Consider the following 17,193-nt stretch of genomic DNA (forward strand, 5'->3'; position numbering starts at 1 on the left):
TACTTTGTTCTTCTCAGTTGTTATTTGTTTTAGTTTGTGTTGCTAGTTTGTGTTTTTGGCATTTTGCTCTTCTTGGTTTTTGGGATTATATGATTTTTGGATTTCAGCTTTTGTTAATTAAAGGAACTTGGGGCAGGATTTGTGATTGTGATTTATAAATGGTAAATAGACCAATTACAAATGGTAAACAGATAGTTTATTAATGTTTAACTAGCATTTATAAACAGCATATAGACCATTTATAAATGGTAAATAGATAATTTATTAATGTTTAACCATTTATAAATGGTAAATAAATAGTTTATTAATGTACGTTAATAGTTACTTTACCATTAACAAACAATTAAATTATAACTAATAGTGTTTATTAATTATTAATGGACTATTTATTAACGGTTTATAGTTGCACTCATTATGACATTTTTAACACTTTAAGCATTTGTTAATGATTTCCCAATGATTTATATACCTTTAAGAAATTGGTTGTAAAACATCTATAAAGATTAAATATGTAGAAGACCTCTTAATTGTAGCACTTTGTAAATGGTTAATATTTGGTTAATAAACCATCTATAAACATTACTTAGATGGTTATTGTAAAGTTGCAACTGATGTTCTTAATACTTTGTAAATGGTTGATAATTGGTTTATAAACCATCTATAAACATTACTTAGATGTTATTGTAAAGTTGTGACTGATGTTTATAATAATTATTTAATGATTAATAAGCCGTTTGTAAACCATCAAGTAACATTTGTTTGACTCCATTAAATCTTTTATTGGTGATCTCTTAGAGATCTCATTTGTTCACCAATAACAGAATTGCAGTTGATTTTTATGATCAACTTTAAACACATTTCTGAACAAACCTTAAAGTCAATGTTGATTTGCAGCACTGCACTACAAATAAACAGGGTGGGAGAAAGAGAGAGACTTAAAAAAGTCAACACAACAGATAATCAATAAAACCTTTATTACAAAACTGCAATTGCCATGCAAACATTATTTTAAAATATTTAACATGAATGTGAAACAAAAATTATGGCTGGCCTGATAAAAGGAAAAGACACATTAGAAGTGATTTGGTGCACCTCTAATTTGACAAATGTCATCTTAAATTCAAAGGAAAAATAACAGTGAAAATGACGTAACAATAGCCTACTATTCTGTATTAATAAATAACGTACAGTGGCTAATGGTCATGTTTAAGCTGGAAGTTACATATGTTAAGCTTTTTGCATAACATATGTAACTTCCAACATCACGGCAGCCGGCTGCCCAACCAATTACTTCTGCTCCCTCTTGTTATATGGTATGAGCTTACCCACTGCTTTATTTTTAGCTATTTTGGCACTGACTTCTGCATCATTTTGAATCACGTATTCACATTTGCTGACAAAGTCGGCTATCTTATCTCTTTTACAGAATCCTGCCAGTAGTTTTTCAAACTTATCTGGGCAAGCTATGGCAAGCTCTGGGATTGCTGCTTTACATCTCACCGTCAGCTCTGTTACACCAGCGAATCCACATGCTTCGCCCAATTTCTTTCCACTGTTGTATGCTCTCAACACCCTCTTGTATCTGGCAATGATGTCCATGGGACGACAAGCTACAAAAGTAAGAGAAGAGTTAGTAAATAAGGATGAACTGGTCAATCAACAAATCACAAAGTAGCGCACAACTACTGGGACATCTCAATTTACAAACCCTAATGGCACAGCTGTTAATTCACCATATCCAATTCAACTTCTACAGCTGTGACTAGTCTCTTATATCATCACAAGTATTTTATTTGTATGCATATCTAGCCACTGTGCTTACTACTGCAGTAATCTAATTCAGTAGTAAAACAAATTAGCTCAATGCGCCAAGAATTACATTTGATAAGCGCATCTCTTTCCAGAAATCAAAACATGGCTACTCAAGATAATCCACAAACCTCATGAACAGTTTCATTGAAAGCTACTATGGCAGTCATCTTTGGTAGAAAATAGTTCTCTATGAAACTGCTCACAACAATGACTGTGGATAATCTTGAATTACCGGGTCATGATTTCTGTAAGGAAACATTGGCTTCGAGTTTGTCCAATGTATTTTTTCACACTTTGAGCACCACAAACCCAATGCCATTCAACTCCATTGTATTAGGGTGATAGTAGACATCTCTACAGCTGATGTCTCTAAACCTTGCCATATCACAGAGACTATCTTGATGGATTGATATCACTCTGGGGAAGAGGAAAAATATGTTGGTGTTTTTTCTTTTGTATTTTTTGTGAACTTCTTCTTTAAATGATAGGATATGCTAGATGATACAACCACTTTGGTAATGAAATGGTTAGAATTTCAAACCAAAATGTATATCCTTAAGCACAAATGTTTCAGATTTCTAATCCAACATCAATAAAACTTCTTTAAATAGGAACTGTCCCCGTGATTCACCTCTTCTGCCAAGTGATGTCTTTTCTTTTGCCACCTTCTTCTTCTTCTTCTTCTTCTTTCCCTTTTCGATGTGGCTCTTTTTTTTGTCCCTATTCTTTTTGTATCGTTTTCTTCTTTTCCTCTCATCCTCTGAAGAGGAGGACGAGGACGAGGATGAGGAGTAGTTCGAGTCGGCAGATGAAGAGGAGGAGGTGGCTGATGAGTGGGGTGCAGATGATGATGACTCCGTCACTACAGCATTGGCCTGGGCTAAAAAGAAGAGAAAATTGTGTAGTGTAAATAATAATAATAACAACAATAATAACAACCAGGGGTGCACATAACTGGTGTGCAGGTGCGCATGCATGGTCAAAATAAAAAATGTGCTCCAGAAAACACGTGAAAAGGCTCATTTGCGTACCAACATTTTTGGGACACAGTCTGCTTTACTGAAATAACGTCATCACTACTGTTTACAGACTGTCTGTGAACACAGCATTCAGAGCCGCTCCTCTCCAAAGCAGCAATGGTCGAGCAGGGTTTTCCCCAGTGTACTATAAGCCTGGCGGGCCGCCAGGTCTTACTTGCCCCCCCGCCAGGCTAAGCATCGTTTATTTATTTTTTTAAATCAGTCTTGCGCTCCATCAACACGTGATCAGGTGTCTTTTTCATCACCTGACAACGTCATAACTTCGTCGCGCATAACGGGACATGTCACGGACATCATACTCATCAGACCGCTGCTTCACCAGCTGACCGAGAGGAACGCACCAAGTCGACGCCGTTAACGTGTGCCGAGCCGCGGCTCTAGAGGCTCAGCCAGCTGCTGCAGCGGTTAGTAGCTGTTAGCTGTTAGTACGTCGTCCCCTGCAGCGTCAGAGCTCCGGACTTCTGTGAGCCGAGGTGCTTCCACCAGATGTGAAAATGACCCAGCATTTCATTTTTCAGCTCGTACGGTTCGCGTTTACACACGTTTGTTTTCTCTGGTCCAAACAGTAGATCACAGAGTATCTTTGGTAGATCCGCGATTGTCACGTTTCCATGACGACTGACCGGAAACAGACGCGTGGTCATGGTTACGTGACTCCAGATTGTAAAAATCTCTGAGGAAAAAAATAAAAATCTCTGGAGACACCAGGCAGTTGTTTTTTTTAGTTTTTAGTGCAGACAGTTGATATTATTTATCTAAATAGTATTTTTATTATTTATTTATTTTTGTGGTTGGTTGGTTGAACAGCATTTCAAGAGTGCAATCTGTAAGACCTGGTGTTACATAAATGTCTTATAATAACACATGATAATGATAATATTTTCAAATTTCCAGTCAACTTTTAACATTGATCTTAAAGCCTTATGGAATCACTCCTTCTAAGTTATACTACTCCATTAATGAATCTGTTACCTATAGGGCCCTGCCATCAGTCAATGGTCAGGGTCAGGCCCCTGACACAAAAAACATGCTTGGGCACCGGTGGGCCACCCTACCACCGGGCTTAACAAGTTTTCTGGGGGAAACCCTGGGTCGAGTGAGGCAGACAATCAGTGGAGAGAGCGGGCCACGTTAACAGAACGAAGCGGTGAAATCAAAGCAATAAAACTTTATTTTCCCCATTGTTTCACAGCGGTTACGTTCTAAATCACAAATTAACACATGCATTTATTATTATTATTTTGTATCATATTATTTCTAGTAAAATACTGGACTATCTTTTTACACCTTTTTGCACAAAAATGATATTGTACTCAGTTGAAATAAATTGTTTATTAATGGCCAGTATGCGTCATGTAATGATCTTTATGATCTTTTTAAAAAAAAAAAAATTATTTCCGGTATCTGTATCATTATCGAAAATTGGAACAAAAAGTATCGGTATTGAATTGCAAAAGTGTGGTATCGCCCATCCCTGGTTGAAAGGCAACATGTTGAAAGGTATGATACTGAATGAATAAAATGCTATTTCTCTGGAAAGTATGATTTCGATTTGTGTGTGTGTGTGTGTGTGTGTGTACATATATATATATATATATATATATATATATACACCATTACTTAGTATAATACTCGTATAGCTCGTATATACCCTAATAGCTTAGGAATACAGTGACACTTGTAGTTTTGACCAATACTAAAGATTAGGCCTGCACGATGAGGAAAATCTGCGATGTGCAATAACACTGTTCAATATTGCGATGACGATATAACTTGCGATAAATAAACAAATATTAAAGTTTGCATATTATTAACTATACAGTTAATAATAGTGTTTCCGCATTAATATGTAGACAGCTAACATAGACCCGAAACATTGAATAGCCAATGCCCACAGAATAAAGAATGAAATAAATTATTTTGAACATGCTTTTATCGAACAAACTGCACATGAATACCCAACCAATTAAGCAGAACATTAATTTAAATAAGACATTATAATTATATGAAATTAAAGTTTAATTTCCCCTGCTCCCTTTAAACTATGTTTCTTGTAAACTCAACCAAAACATCTCTTACCATGCAGAGTTGAAATAAATTTAAAAAATCCAGGGGGAAACAACTTAAATAATTAAATAAATATAAATTAAACATGGCACTTTATATTAACTGTAATGTCTCTCATCACAATCATCAAGGCCCTTGACTGCCTAACAAGGGGCAGAGATCTATAGTATGAACTGAAATAGAGTAGGGCCAGCCCACTAAATCAAGAGAAAATAAAATCAGGAAAACATATCTACCCTTTAGGTCAAGTTACAACCTTAATTATTCCCTTAACACAAGTTCTTGGCCAAGAAAACCAGCATGTTAACTTTGTTAGGTTTTCAGACATGTACCACAGTCCCAGTGTTCATATGTTTGGAAGAACAAAACTGATTCTGATACTGAGATTAGGATTAGGTATGGAGAGAAAGTAGTTTTGAGGAGAAAGAAAAAAGCTCTACCCACTGTAGCTCAGTGGGTAGAGCAGGTGACCAGCAGCCAGAAGGTTGCTGGTTCGAACCCCGGATCCCCTGGGCGGAACTGAGCTACGTGCCGAAGCATCCTAGAGCAAGATGCTGAACCCCTTAACTGCTCCTGATGTGCAGTTGGCACCTTGCAAGCTGCAAGACAGCCTCTGCCATCAGAGGGCCCTGGATGAACTGGCGTCTCATCCAGGGGTGTACCCTGGCCTTCGCCCGGTGAGAGCTGGATTTTGCCCCAGTAGCCCCGCAACCCCCCGAAAGGGGGGATAAAAGCGGCAACACCCCGCGACCCCAATAGGGAAATAGCGGAAAGAAAATGAGATGAGATGAGAGATGAGAAAAACACTTACCTGCAACTTTTTGACGAAAGGAGGCCATCTCCTTGTTCAATTTCTGGATTTTCAGTCTCAGCAGATGTTCTCTTTTCTTAGCTTTTTTGATGATGACTGCTGCTGTTGGACTCATGACTGAAAATGAGAGAAATAAAGTTGAGTGCATCTAAAATCATGTTGTAAAAAAATGTTAAGTACATGTCATAATTATGTGAAATGCTGGTTAAGGGAGTTGGAACAAAAGTAGAATATTAGAACATAATGGGAGATAGTCTGAACATGACTGCGACTAAGGGGTAATGATACTGTACAAAATGTAGATTCTATACATATTCGAATTTTGAAGACACAATTCAATTTCCAATTCTTAAATGTTGTGTGTTAAACTGTATTCATATTACAGAGCTCTAATTAGAGTTTATGTATAATACTACCAAGCCTAACACATTTCTGTGGGAAACCCTGGAATGGGTAATAGAGAAAAAATAAGAAGTTTAATATTTAGTGCTCAAGCTACCTAATAAAAATGTTTTGCCTGTTAACGCATCTCTGTGAGAGTTGTTGCTGTGTTGTTGACTGCAAGCATAGTCTATTTTCATTCCCTTCGTCTGAGCCTCTGAAGGCTCAGTGGATTGATTTCATTTTTAACGGAGATGTACCCTCAAAACTCCCCGAAATGTTCTATGTGTGCGTCCACCATATTACGGACGACTGCTTTATTAACCTTGGTCCATACAAAGCAGACTTTGCTAAAAGTCTGAAGATAAAGCAAGTATCTGTACATGACACATTATCAAATGTGGACGTTTTACCATTTTGTGTTGCTTTACTGTATAAGGCTATACAGTACAAAGGCCTGTTTTCAGTAGGGCGTACTAGAGGGACTTTTCAGGCTGTATTAAATCCAGGACCAAGGTGGGTTTTGGGCAACACACCTGAAAAACACTGTTGTAGGACCTCTGAGACCTATCTGAACTTGTTGTAAAGGAGTATAATATGTCACCTTTAAGGTCTGGTTAGGTTTAGCAATAAAAACACTTAGTTAGGGTCACAACGCTGAAGTTAGCCTCCGATTCGCCAGCTTCCGATTCAGCACTTAAGGGGGAAAGTTAAGGGGAAATTAACGTAACATGCAGTGCGACTGTTTGTACACTGATTGTTTGTTTTTTAGTGACACTTCTTGATGTAAAAACATTTTAGACATTTTAGGTAAGACATTAACTTTGCCTGACACCCGCTATTGTATTTGTGAAACGTTTATTTTATTTGTGGAAATGCTAAAGGGGAGATTTCACCGTTTTTGTTTGATACCTACAGACCTCATTAGACCAGGTCCAGATCAAAAACCACTGTACCCAGACTTCTCAAATCTGGATTAGATTATCCTAAAGAGGCTAAACATTCATTGTAACACAGTTTCTGATCTGTGAAACCTTTATTCTATTTGTGAAAATGCCATAAAGGCACATTTCACTGTTTTCTCAGCATATAGACCACATTAGACCTGGTCCAGGTCAAAAACCACTGTACCCAGACTTCTCAAATCTGGACTAGATTAATCTACAGGCCCTGAAGATTCATTAAGACACAGTTTCTGATCTGTGAAACCTTTATTCTATTTGTGAAAATGCAATAAAGGCAGATATCACTGTTTTGAAAATGCTTTATTTTCACAAATAGAAATAAATAGAAATCTGCCTTTATTGCATTTTCACAAATAGAATAAAGGTTTCACAGATCAGAAACTGTGTTACAATGAATGTTTAGCCTCTGTAGGATAATCTAATCCAGATTTGAGAAGTCTAGGTACAGTGGTTTGTGACCTGGACCAGGTCTAATGTGGTCTACTCTATATGCTGAGAAAACAGTGAAATCTGCCTTTACTGACACACACACACACACACACACACACACACACACACACACACTCACTTTATCTCCGCGTACCCATCTCTCTCTAGCTGTCCTTTCAAAATAAAGGCAGAGGGAAAAAAAACCCGACTCCTGAGCTCCTGTACTACGAAGGAGACTCAACAGATCCAGGCTTTGTGTTCATGCTGCAGCTCAACTAAGTCCCGGTCCGAGTTAACACGGTACTACGAAGCTGGTTATCAACTTGGTTTGTTAAGTCCGGCTCTCAGCTTCATGCTCTGTGCGCGTTCACATCAATTAAGGCGTTTGGCGTCATATTATTCTACTTCCTCACTAAATGGAGCGACAACGGGCTGATTTCAGCCAAGAGCAGCAGGTTATTTTGATGGAGAGAGAGTATGAGCGATACAAAAAAGCTTGATCGCAGCCTGAAGCAACAGTGTTGCTGCAAATATGACGAGAGAGGAGGCCTCTTTTAATTTCTGACAGCTCTACATTGCGCTACTTTTAAATATGCTAAAAATGCTAACGGACTTCGGGGTTTACTGACAGACATTTCACTGCACAAATCGTAGGAAAATAGACATCATACATTTAGATAAAATAAAAATCCTTAGGTTAATTATAGAATATTTCTGGATAAGATACTACCAGCCGACTTTGATAAGATTTTATTGATTTATTTATTATATCCTGAGCTGTTGTCCGTCTGCACTGTTTCTACCTGTCCTCTTCATCCTCTCTTGCTCTTTTCTTATTAAAAAAGACGTGGGTGAAACATGGGTTTTTTGTATGAAACTTTGTGTTTTTTATGCAAAATAATTCACCTCACCTGTTTCAAACGTGCCGCGGAGTCCTCCTGTCGCCAAGCTGCAAATGAAACCACCGCGTTCGCGCTCAGCACAAGGTTTGACCGGAGCGGAGCCCCAATGAGCCCCCCGGGAACACAAGCAGCGCGTCAATGTCATTTTGCTGCCCGGAGCTGAAATCAAATGCACCCTTCTGCTGCGGTAGAGTTGAACCGATTTGAGAACAGCGCCACTGAGCTTCCATAGAACTACATTGATTTTCAATCAAGATTCTAGCGCGGCGGCGGACAATTTCAGCGAGGCGGCCGACTCAAAATTTATAATGCAGAAAAAGCCCCGTAGGTATCAAACAAAAACAGTGAAATCTCCCCTTTAGCATTTTCACAAATAAAATAAACGTTTCACAAATACAATAGCGGGTGTCAGGTAATGTCTTACCTAAAATGTCTAAAACGTTTTTACATCAAGAAGTGTCACAAAAAAACAAACAATCAGTGTACAAACAGTAGCACTGCACGTTACGTTAATTTCCCCTTAACTTTCCCCTTAAGTGCCGAATCGGAAGCTGGCTAACTTCAGCGTCGTGTTAGGGTCAAGGAAAGATCGTGGTTTGGGTTCAAATAGCCGGTGTTGTCACCACAAAAATACCTGTTGTCAAGGAATGAGTTTGACAAAACTACGTGAATCTTAAAAGTGGCTTTTTCGTCGTAATTATGCTTTTACACAAAGGTTTGACTCGTGTTCATTCACAAAATAAGCCGAGGTTGCATTTTGGCAACAGTTACCTGTTAACAAGGAACAGTGTGAACCAGACGAAAACTAATTTGCAACAAAGTATCATTTTTTCTCCTTTTTTACCCCGGACTTTCAGATGTGAAAACACCCTTAAGAAATAAACATTAGCAGCTAACGTTAAGATAGTTGTTAAGATAACAAGTGCTAACAGGTCAACATTAGCTAACTTACCGACAGTCTGAGATTCGTCTCTCCTGCCAGCATCAAGGGTGTCGCTGGAAATATAAAAATCATCGTCCTCATCTTGGATAGCGTTAGCTGTCTTGCGTTCACCGCCATCGCTACTGTCGTCCGCCATGATGCTAACGTCAGGTGCTGTTGGCTGCGTTTTTTCTTCCCACGATGGCGGTGTCGCCAACGTGTCTTCTTTTAAGGCTTTTCCAGATCTGGTGAAAGGTCTTTTGGTCATGGTGCAACAACATGTGACAGAAGAAAACAGTGAAGTTGCATGCAGGTGGAGGCTGTTGTTGGCAAGAGACAGGACTGAATCGGTCTGAATCTGCAGGAAGAGTGCTGCGTTCAAGTAAAACTCGAAATTCCCTCTTCCGAGTAGGAAAAATAAAATAACAGCCGGTATGTTTTCTCAACCCCCAGTTCGTCGTATGACGCAATTTCACCATGGCCGTCCACATCGTAAACGGTGAGAAAAATGTACATTTTATGAGTTTTTATTCATTTTAATGACCTCAACCTCCGACTTTGTTGCACGAACGCACCTAGGTCTGAGATGACGTATTTCCCACCTCCGACCATATACGAACGCAGCATGACGTGTAGTTGGCCCATGACCTGTGACCTCACACTTTTGGCGCAAACAGGAAGACTGAATAGCTCAAGCTCTGATGGAAAAATGCCGGGTTTAGCCACTGAATTGAGGGAGTTAATTGAAGGTTCTAGATCTAAAAGAAAACACCTGAAACTTATAACATGGCTTCAAAAAAGAAAGCTTCTCAAAAAGAAAATGAAATGCAACATTTGCCAACACAAAATGAAGATGAAGGACTGCAGTCGTGGAGATTTCTATAAATGGTAAGTAAAGTTACCAAATCTCTCTTGAATTTACTTAATCTGCACCAGATTACACAGTATTAATTTGTTAGTTTATGTGTTTATTCATTTATTTATTTATTCTTTATGTATTTACTGCCTTATATTACTATTTGTTGTTCTATCTATCTATCTATCTATCTATCTATCTACATGTTTTGTTAATCGTTCAAAAAAATGTTCATTTTTAGATTGGTATCACATTGAAGCACATTTTTGGAAAGGTCTTAAACAGAGATCACAGAAATTATGGTTTATCTTTGAATTTCAATGGATCACTCACAAGTAGTTGTGTTGTCCATAGGGTTTGTCAACAGAGGACCAACCACAAAGGCATTATCACAAAATCAGTCCGGCACAAGTCTATATTTTCAGCAAATCCAAGATGAGCCTTTTCAACTGGATGCGATTCTTCTACAGGTATGGAAATAATACTAAAATATCTACTGGATATTTCAAAAATGACATAGAAATAATCTACATTAATAGAAAGAATCACATTAGCTGTGATTTAGATTTCCTATGTCCTATTACACCAAAGCCAGAGGTGGGTTACGGTATATAGTCGCATATGCTATCAGCATAAGCAGTCTGTTAAAAGAGAACCATCCCAGAGGGTTTTCGTAGAGGTCCCCTCTGAGATGTACAGGAAAGATGTGCTTTTTTTTTTTTATTTTTTTTTTTTTAAAGTATTTTATTTTGATCACGAAGAACAAAGACAATAAGGACATAACATACGCCATAAAAGTACGAAATGACAAAACAATTGGATCCATCTTAGCAATGGAGAGCATCTCATTCAGCCATCTTTTGAAACAGGGAGGTGGTGGGGATTTCCAATTTAACTATAGAAGCTTTTTAGCTACAACCATGCCCGCCTTTAACGCCGGTTTTGGTGAGAGGGAAGGGCTCTTGTCTCATCGGAGCAGCCAAATATCGCAAGGCTACAATCAGGATGAATGCTGCTTCCCAGTTGCCTCGAGAACCATTTAAATATGCCCTCCCAAAAGTTAGTTATAACTGGGCATTGCCTAAATATATGTGATAAAGATCCCTCGGCAGTACCACATCTGTCACACATGGGAGAGATTAAAGTATCAATCTTATTTAGTTTAATTTTGGAGTAGTGCAACCTATGCAGTACTTTAAATTGTATCAGTCTATATCTAGAACTCTGAATACTAGATAGACCCTCCTCCCACAGCTCATCTGATATCGGAATGCCCAACTCTTTAGCCCAAGCATCTCCAAACTGGCCAGTGTCCACTGATGCCCCGAAGGCAGAGACAAAACGAGAAACCAAGTGTTTAGAATTTGGGTGTGACTTACATATATCGTGAAACATATGGTTCTTAGGTTTAGTTGTGAAGTCTGAGATGTATTCACGTATGAAGTGCCTCATTTGGGGGTAACGGAAAAAATGTGACTGAGGCAGATGGAATTAAGGAAAGATGTGCTTGACACTCATATGAGGTCAGACCACCACACTGCAGCCTTTCAGGCACATGCAACAAAGTGATCACGAAGAGAAGCTTTAATGATCTTTTGTACTACATTAGCACTTCATGCACACAGTGTTCTAAGTCTTGAATATACAGAGTGAACAAAAATTTGAACGCAAATATAAACTGCAGACTGCCTGCTGCACCATCTGACCGAATCTGACCGCACCAATATGAGTGGGTACCACCAGTCCTGAAAAAACATTCTAGGGGAAACACTGTATTTGTAGAACGTAAAAACATCAAAAAAGCAAAAACAAAGAATTTGAGACCAATGCAAGAAAATAAAAACTATGAAAATGTAATAAAAAGTTACATTTAACAGCTATAATAGCAGTAATATTAGTAAATTATGTAGGTTTTAGTAGGTTTTAAGTTTATGTTTTAAGATTTCAAATGCCCTCCCAAGTGTAACTGCTGAAGTATTGTCTGCATAAGGCCACAACATTTTCATTTTCTGTATTTTTAAGGTTTGCACAAGGCCTACGATTGAGACAAATCGACATGATGATGGATGACATTGCGGGGAGTTCAAGGACACTGTCAAAGATGGCCAAAAAGCTACGAAATGTCTGTGTTGAGGCGATGGAGAGAAAGAAGAGAAGAAAAGGACAGAGACTGGGAGGGCGGAAAGAGTTTGTGGTTATCGATGAAAGCCATTTCAGACACAAAAGGAAGGTAAGTGGAAACAGCCATACGCCTAAAATTTCTGTAGGAATTCCTGAAAACCCAGCACCTTTCAGCTCCATTGTATTGGAGTGAAGGCAGACATCTATATGGCAGATATTTCCAAAAAATGGCAAATCACACCAAAACTATCTGGGTGGACAGATAGCACTCCGGGCAAGAGGAAAAATATATTTCGCTTTAATTTTGGGTGAGACAGATGTACAGTCAACAGTAGTATGAGTAGGGGAAGATGTGGTTTTATATTAACATTTGAAATGGTGGAAAATCCAAAATGGTGGACTCAATAGGTCATTGTGACAAATTTATTTTCCATGAGGAGCTGTATCTTTGGGTTTTGTCATTGTATGAATAACAGGTAAGGAGACTGCCACCTAATGCTCACTAATGCTGACAGCAAATTTGAAAACAGTGTCATGAGAAAACTATTTGCACTAAGAGGAAGCATTTGCTGATACAATGGTGATACGTACATGGATATAATAATTTTTATAACTCATTCAAGTAAATTAAATTAGTTTAATTTTATGTTTTAATGATCAAATGATTACCATATATTAGTCACACATCATCATGTGAATAACTACCATTTCTAATATGCGTTCTATTTGAATATTTTGACAGTATGGACGTGGAAGAATGGTTGGTGGGTGGACACGGAAAAAGTGGGTGTTTGGAATGCTGGGTGTGAAGCACAAAGGACAGAAGACAATGCCTGTTCTCCGCTTGGTGGAAAGACGGACCAGACGAGAGCTGATCCCACTGGTTCTGCACCATGTTCGGACGGGATCCACAATACTGACTGATGAGTGGCGGGCCTACTGTCAGGCTCTGCCTGAATTTGGATACAAGCATTATACAGTCAACCACAGTGTGGAGTATGTCAATGCTGATACAGGCTGCCACACTCAACACATTGAGAGGGCCTGGAGGAGCTACAAGAAGACCATCGGGAGACTCCGGGGGAATCGCACCGAGGATCTACTAAGAGATCACCTGATTATGATTGAGTGGAATGAATGGCTGGCTAAAAAACACTATAATGGTCCATTGGGACGCCTGCTCCATGATATTGCAAAGCAATACAAATAGACAAATAAATTGTGCCAAGAAGGTAACACATTGACATTCCAGAGTGTGTGATGTTGTTCATTGCTTTGTTGTTTATTGTTACTTCGTGGAAATATGGGGTGAGTAGACAATAAAATATTTAATTTTAAAGTGCAGTGTGCCTGAATATTGTATCATCAATTCATGTAAAATTAAGTTGTCATTGTTGTGTTGTAATCCCACCATTCTTGTCTACCACCATGTTTATCTGTGGTAAAGTGTTGCATGTTATTGACTCTCTGTTCATAAATGTGTTCAATATGATGATCAGACCCTATTCTTTTATCAATGCAAAATAATCACTCTGTTATAGATCACCAATCAAAGAAGTCAAATAAATGTTACTTGATGGTTTACAAACAGTTTATTAACCATTTACAAAGTATTAAGAACATCAGTTGCAACTTTACAATAACCATCTAAGTAATGTTTATAGATGGTTTATAAACCAAATATTAACCATTTACAAAGTGCTACAATTAAGAGGTCTTCTACATATTTAATCTTTATAGATGTTTTACAACCAATTTCTTAAAGGTATATAAATCATTTGGAAATCATTAACAAATGCTTAACAAAGTGTTAAAAATGTTATAATGAGTGCAACTATAAACCGTTAATAAATAGTCCATTAATAATTAATAAACACTATTAATTATATTTTAATTGTTTGTTAATGGTAAAGTAACTATTAACTTACATTAATAAACTATTTATTTACCATTTATAAATGATGGTTAAACATTAATAAATTATGTATTTACCATTTATAAATGGTCTATATGCTGTTTATAAATGCTAGTTAAACATTAATAAACTATCTGTTTACCATTTATAAATGGTCTATTTACCATTTATAAATGATGGTTATTGTAAAGTGTTACCCAAAGGTTTTATCAGCGGCATGTCGTGAGTCGAAACGACATTATGACCAAAGCCGGGCTGGCACCCGTATACACATTGGTTACGTGCTCGACTCATGGAGGCAGCTTCAACTTGAATTGGGACTGAAAACAGATGCTGACATGGCTCATTTCCTAGTAACCAGGTAAGAAAACATTACAGGTCTTACATGTTTAGAGCTTGATTTGAAAATCATATGATATCACGAGGACTCGGAGTGACCTAACGTGCAAAGTAGCGTTAGCTGCAAACATGTAACTTAGTCCACCGCTGTGTAACACTGAATTATTACAGACTGCGATTTTCCAAGGTCCTTTAGTCTGAAACCGAATAGTTAGAAATATGTCCCTTTATATATGGGACTGAAAGCCCAATCTGTTATCCGGGAGTTGACGTTAGCAGCTGGATGTAGCCACAGGCTAACGGTTTGTTTGTGTCTGTGTAGTAACATTAGCCGCTTACACACAGCAATCCCGTATCAGAGACGATATTTCTGTCTCCCAATAAGCCGTCTTTGCTTTCGCCTGTGCCTTTCAGACCGTAACGGTAAATCGCCGCGCTTGTGTGTCGCTATACACAGCGAGCCGGCTTCCCAGCTGCTTCGTGTGTGTAGGGGATAAGGCATCAGCTGCTGTGAGTTCATGCGCGCTCCCGCACCGGCTTGGCTGATGGCTGCAGTTACCCTAACGGCCACAACGGCTGTGGTATCACTATTGAGTCTTATTTCTTGATCCTGCCCCAAGTTCCTTTAAAGCTCACTCTTAGTTCCTTAATCCTGCCTGCCTCCTTGGTGTTTTGCATTTGGGTCCTCACTTTATCTTACACACACACACACACACACACACACACACACATTCTTACTGTTCATGAGGGTGAGGGCTAGCACCTGGATTAGGAGCACTGCCCCTTGTAGGTAGGGCTAGAGAAAGCTCCCCCTCTTCATAAGGACAGGTGTGAACCATTAGTGCCTCTTCGTTTGAGGCCTGATAGATGTGTGGTGGGACTGTCTTATCTGTGTAGGTAAGAGAACTGTGCAGAAGGAAAACTTTATTTGGTATTTTGGGGGATTTTGACCAGTATCCTTATACAGAACCGTGGTGCAACCGTTTCCTCTCGGTCCAGTTTGAATGCGCTGTAGGCCCATGCTTGCGAGGTAGGCTGCTGACAACCCTGTGTTTAATCTCATCAGACTACAGAAATTATTATTGATGTGTCCAATTTAATTCCTTAGGACATGAGTCAGCCTTTTCCCTGAGTCACAGTATAGAGCCAGTCAGCTCCACCGGTGCCAGTGTCTGACAGGGGCTCAGACTGAGAAGGAAACCTCAACTGGTATGGTAACGTAGGAGGATTATTCCCTCTGAGGTATGTTTGTCAGTCAATTTAATGGTTGTGTTTTCCCTTTTTTCAGATTTAGTGCCAGACTGCTGCTTTGTCTGGGCTGATGTGCCATGCGGCCTGGTTGAAGTCTCCTAATAGTTTTGAATTGCTGTGGATGTAAACCAGCTCATCAAAAGCTGTTGTCTTGTATTGTTGCTGGGACTGTTGTTTTTACTGTGTCAGCTGATAACCATTTGTGAACCAACCGAGTACTAATATTGTATTTTCTTTTGTTTGGTTGTCAGGCAGTGGGAGGATCTGTGGGGAGTATCCGTGGTATATGCACCCTTCTTTGCATGGAGTGTGGTAGGTCTGAAGAGTGGCGAGCACCCAAAAGTAGTTTGTAGATTTACTTCAATTGTTGCAGTGTCCTTTGCAGTGATTTGCAGTTGTCACGGTGTGCATGTGGTGGTGCTATTTGGTTTTGCGATAGAATCTCCCCGTGGTGAGTACCCTGTCTGACAATTTATTTATTAGCAGGTAGTGTATTTTATACTCCTGCTTGTTTCTATTCATTGTAATAAGTCATCTCAGCCACCTTGTAGTTTTAAATATTTATTAGTCTTGTAGTATTAAAGGTATTGTGCTAAAACTAATTAATTTCTTTCTTTCTTTCTTTCTTTCTTTCTTTCTTTCTTTCTTTCTTTCTTTCTTTCTTTCTCAGGTCCATTACCATCAGTTGATTCAGTTTGCATAATAAATAGAATTTTGACTTGAGTGCACGTCTCCAGCTCTCCTTGTACCTGGGGATAAATTTGTTTGTGGGTTTATGCAGAGACCCTTACACTGGGGTTGGTCACATTTACGAAAACATGACAAGTAAGTCTAAAGTGGCTAAGATTTCACTTATTTGTACTTTGTAAACCGTGTGCCCTGTGAAAACCATGTGGCTGTCTGAATTCTTTTTTTTTCTCTGCAGTCCATGTTTCCACTATGTGACCATGTGAAACTAAGTTTTGTACACAACTGTTCCTTACTTTCTTGTATGTATGTGTAACCCACAGCATCTGAGCAGATAGATTGCTACGGCCTGTCTGCACCACGCCTGGACTGTACGTTGGGTTTTTGTCGGTGTTGTGCGGTGTGGTTGAGACCTTGGCTGCGTTTTAATGCTTCATTGAAACAATCATTCCTTTGGCTCACAGTCAGCTCACCCTACATGGCATGGAAAAGTAAACTTAAATTATAGCTGCTGCGCAGCGATGGGTCGGTCCGGGCTATTTTTGGCAAATTTAGGCAATTCTGAGCAACAAACAGGAGAATAGGAAGACAAGACAGTTGACAACAATGTTCATTTTGGACCACTTGAGGCTTGAGGCTTGAACCCACAACTTCTGGAACCAAAGACTGTCATCTATCGCTCTGAGCTAATTGGC

The 17,193-nt window shown here is 38.9% G+C and overlaps 3 protein-coding genes and 1 long non-coding RNA gene across 10 annotated transcripts in view; 2 read left to right on the forward strand and 2 right to left on the reverse strand.

The window, feature by feature from the left end:
* The window catches only part of rbfox1 (RNA binding fox-1 homolog 1), a 433,204-nt gene that overhangs the window by 47,833 nt on the left and 368,178 nt on the right, over window positions 1-17,193 (reverse strand). The window lies entirely within an intron of this gene.
* LOC311267684 (uncharacterized protein) lies at window positions 958-9,853 on the reverse strand. 2 transcript variants are annotated; one of them, XM_084370882.1, is made up of 4 exons: window positions 9,360-9,853; window positions 5,731-5,847; window positions 2,444-2,692; window positions 958-1,610 (listed from the first exon to the last, which is right to left on the reverse strand). In XM_084370882.1, the coding sequence occupies exons 1-4, from the start codon at window positions 9,595-9,597 to the stop codon at window positions 1,288-1,290; spliced, it is 927 nt and encodes a 308-aa protein (XP_084227008.1). In that variant the 5' UTR covers window positions 9,598-9,853; the 3' UTR covers window positions 958-1,287. The 2 variants fall into 2 exon arrangements, with proteins under 2 accessions (XP_084227008.1, XP_084227009.1); XM_084370883.1 differs by lacking the exon at window positions 9,360-9,853 and adding an exon at window positions 8,417-8,690.
* Window positions 9,929-13,823, forward strand: LOC311267685 (uncharacterized protein). The gene is made up of 4 exons (XM_084370884.1): window positions 9,929-10,217; window positions 10,540-10,655; window positions 12,208-12,415; window positions 13,049-13,823. Exons 1-4 carry the CDS (start codon window positions 10,215-10,217, stop codon window positions 13,514-13,516), a joined length of 795 nt encoding a protein of 264 aa, XP_084227010.1. The 5' UTR covers window positions 9,929-10,214; the 3' UTR covers window positions 13,517-13,823.
* On the forward strand, window positions 15,397-17,024 carry LOC311267690. Its single transcript, XR_014623869.1, has 3 exons — window positions 15,397-15,590; window positions 15,669-15,802; window positions 16,063-17,024. It is a non-coding gene; the product is annotated as an uncharacterized lncRNA (long non-coding RNA).

The sequence above is a fragment of the Pagrus pagrus genome (genome assembly GCF_965226575.1).
Source record: "Pagrus pagrus genome assembly, chromosome: 13".
Classification (NCBI taxonomy): domain Eukaryota; kingdom Metazoa; phylum Chordata; class Actinopteri; order Spariformes; family Sparidae; genus Pagrus; species Pagrus pagrus.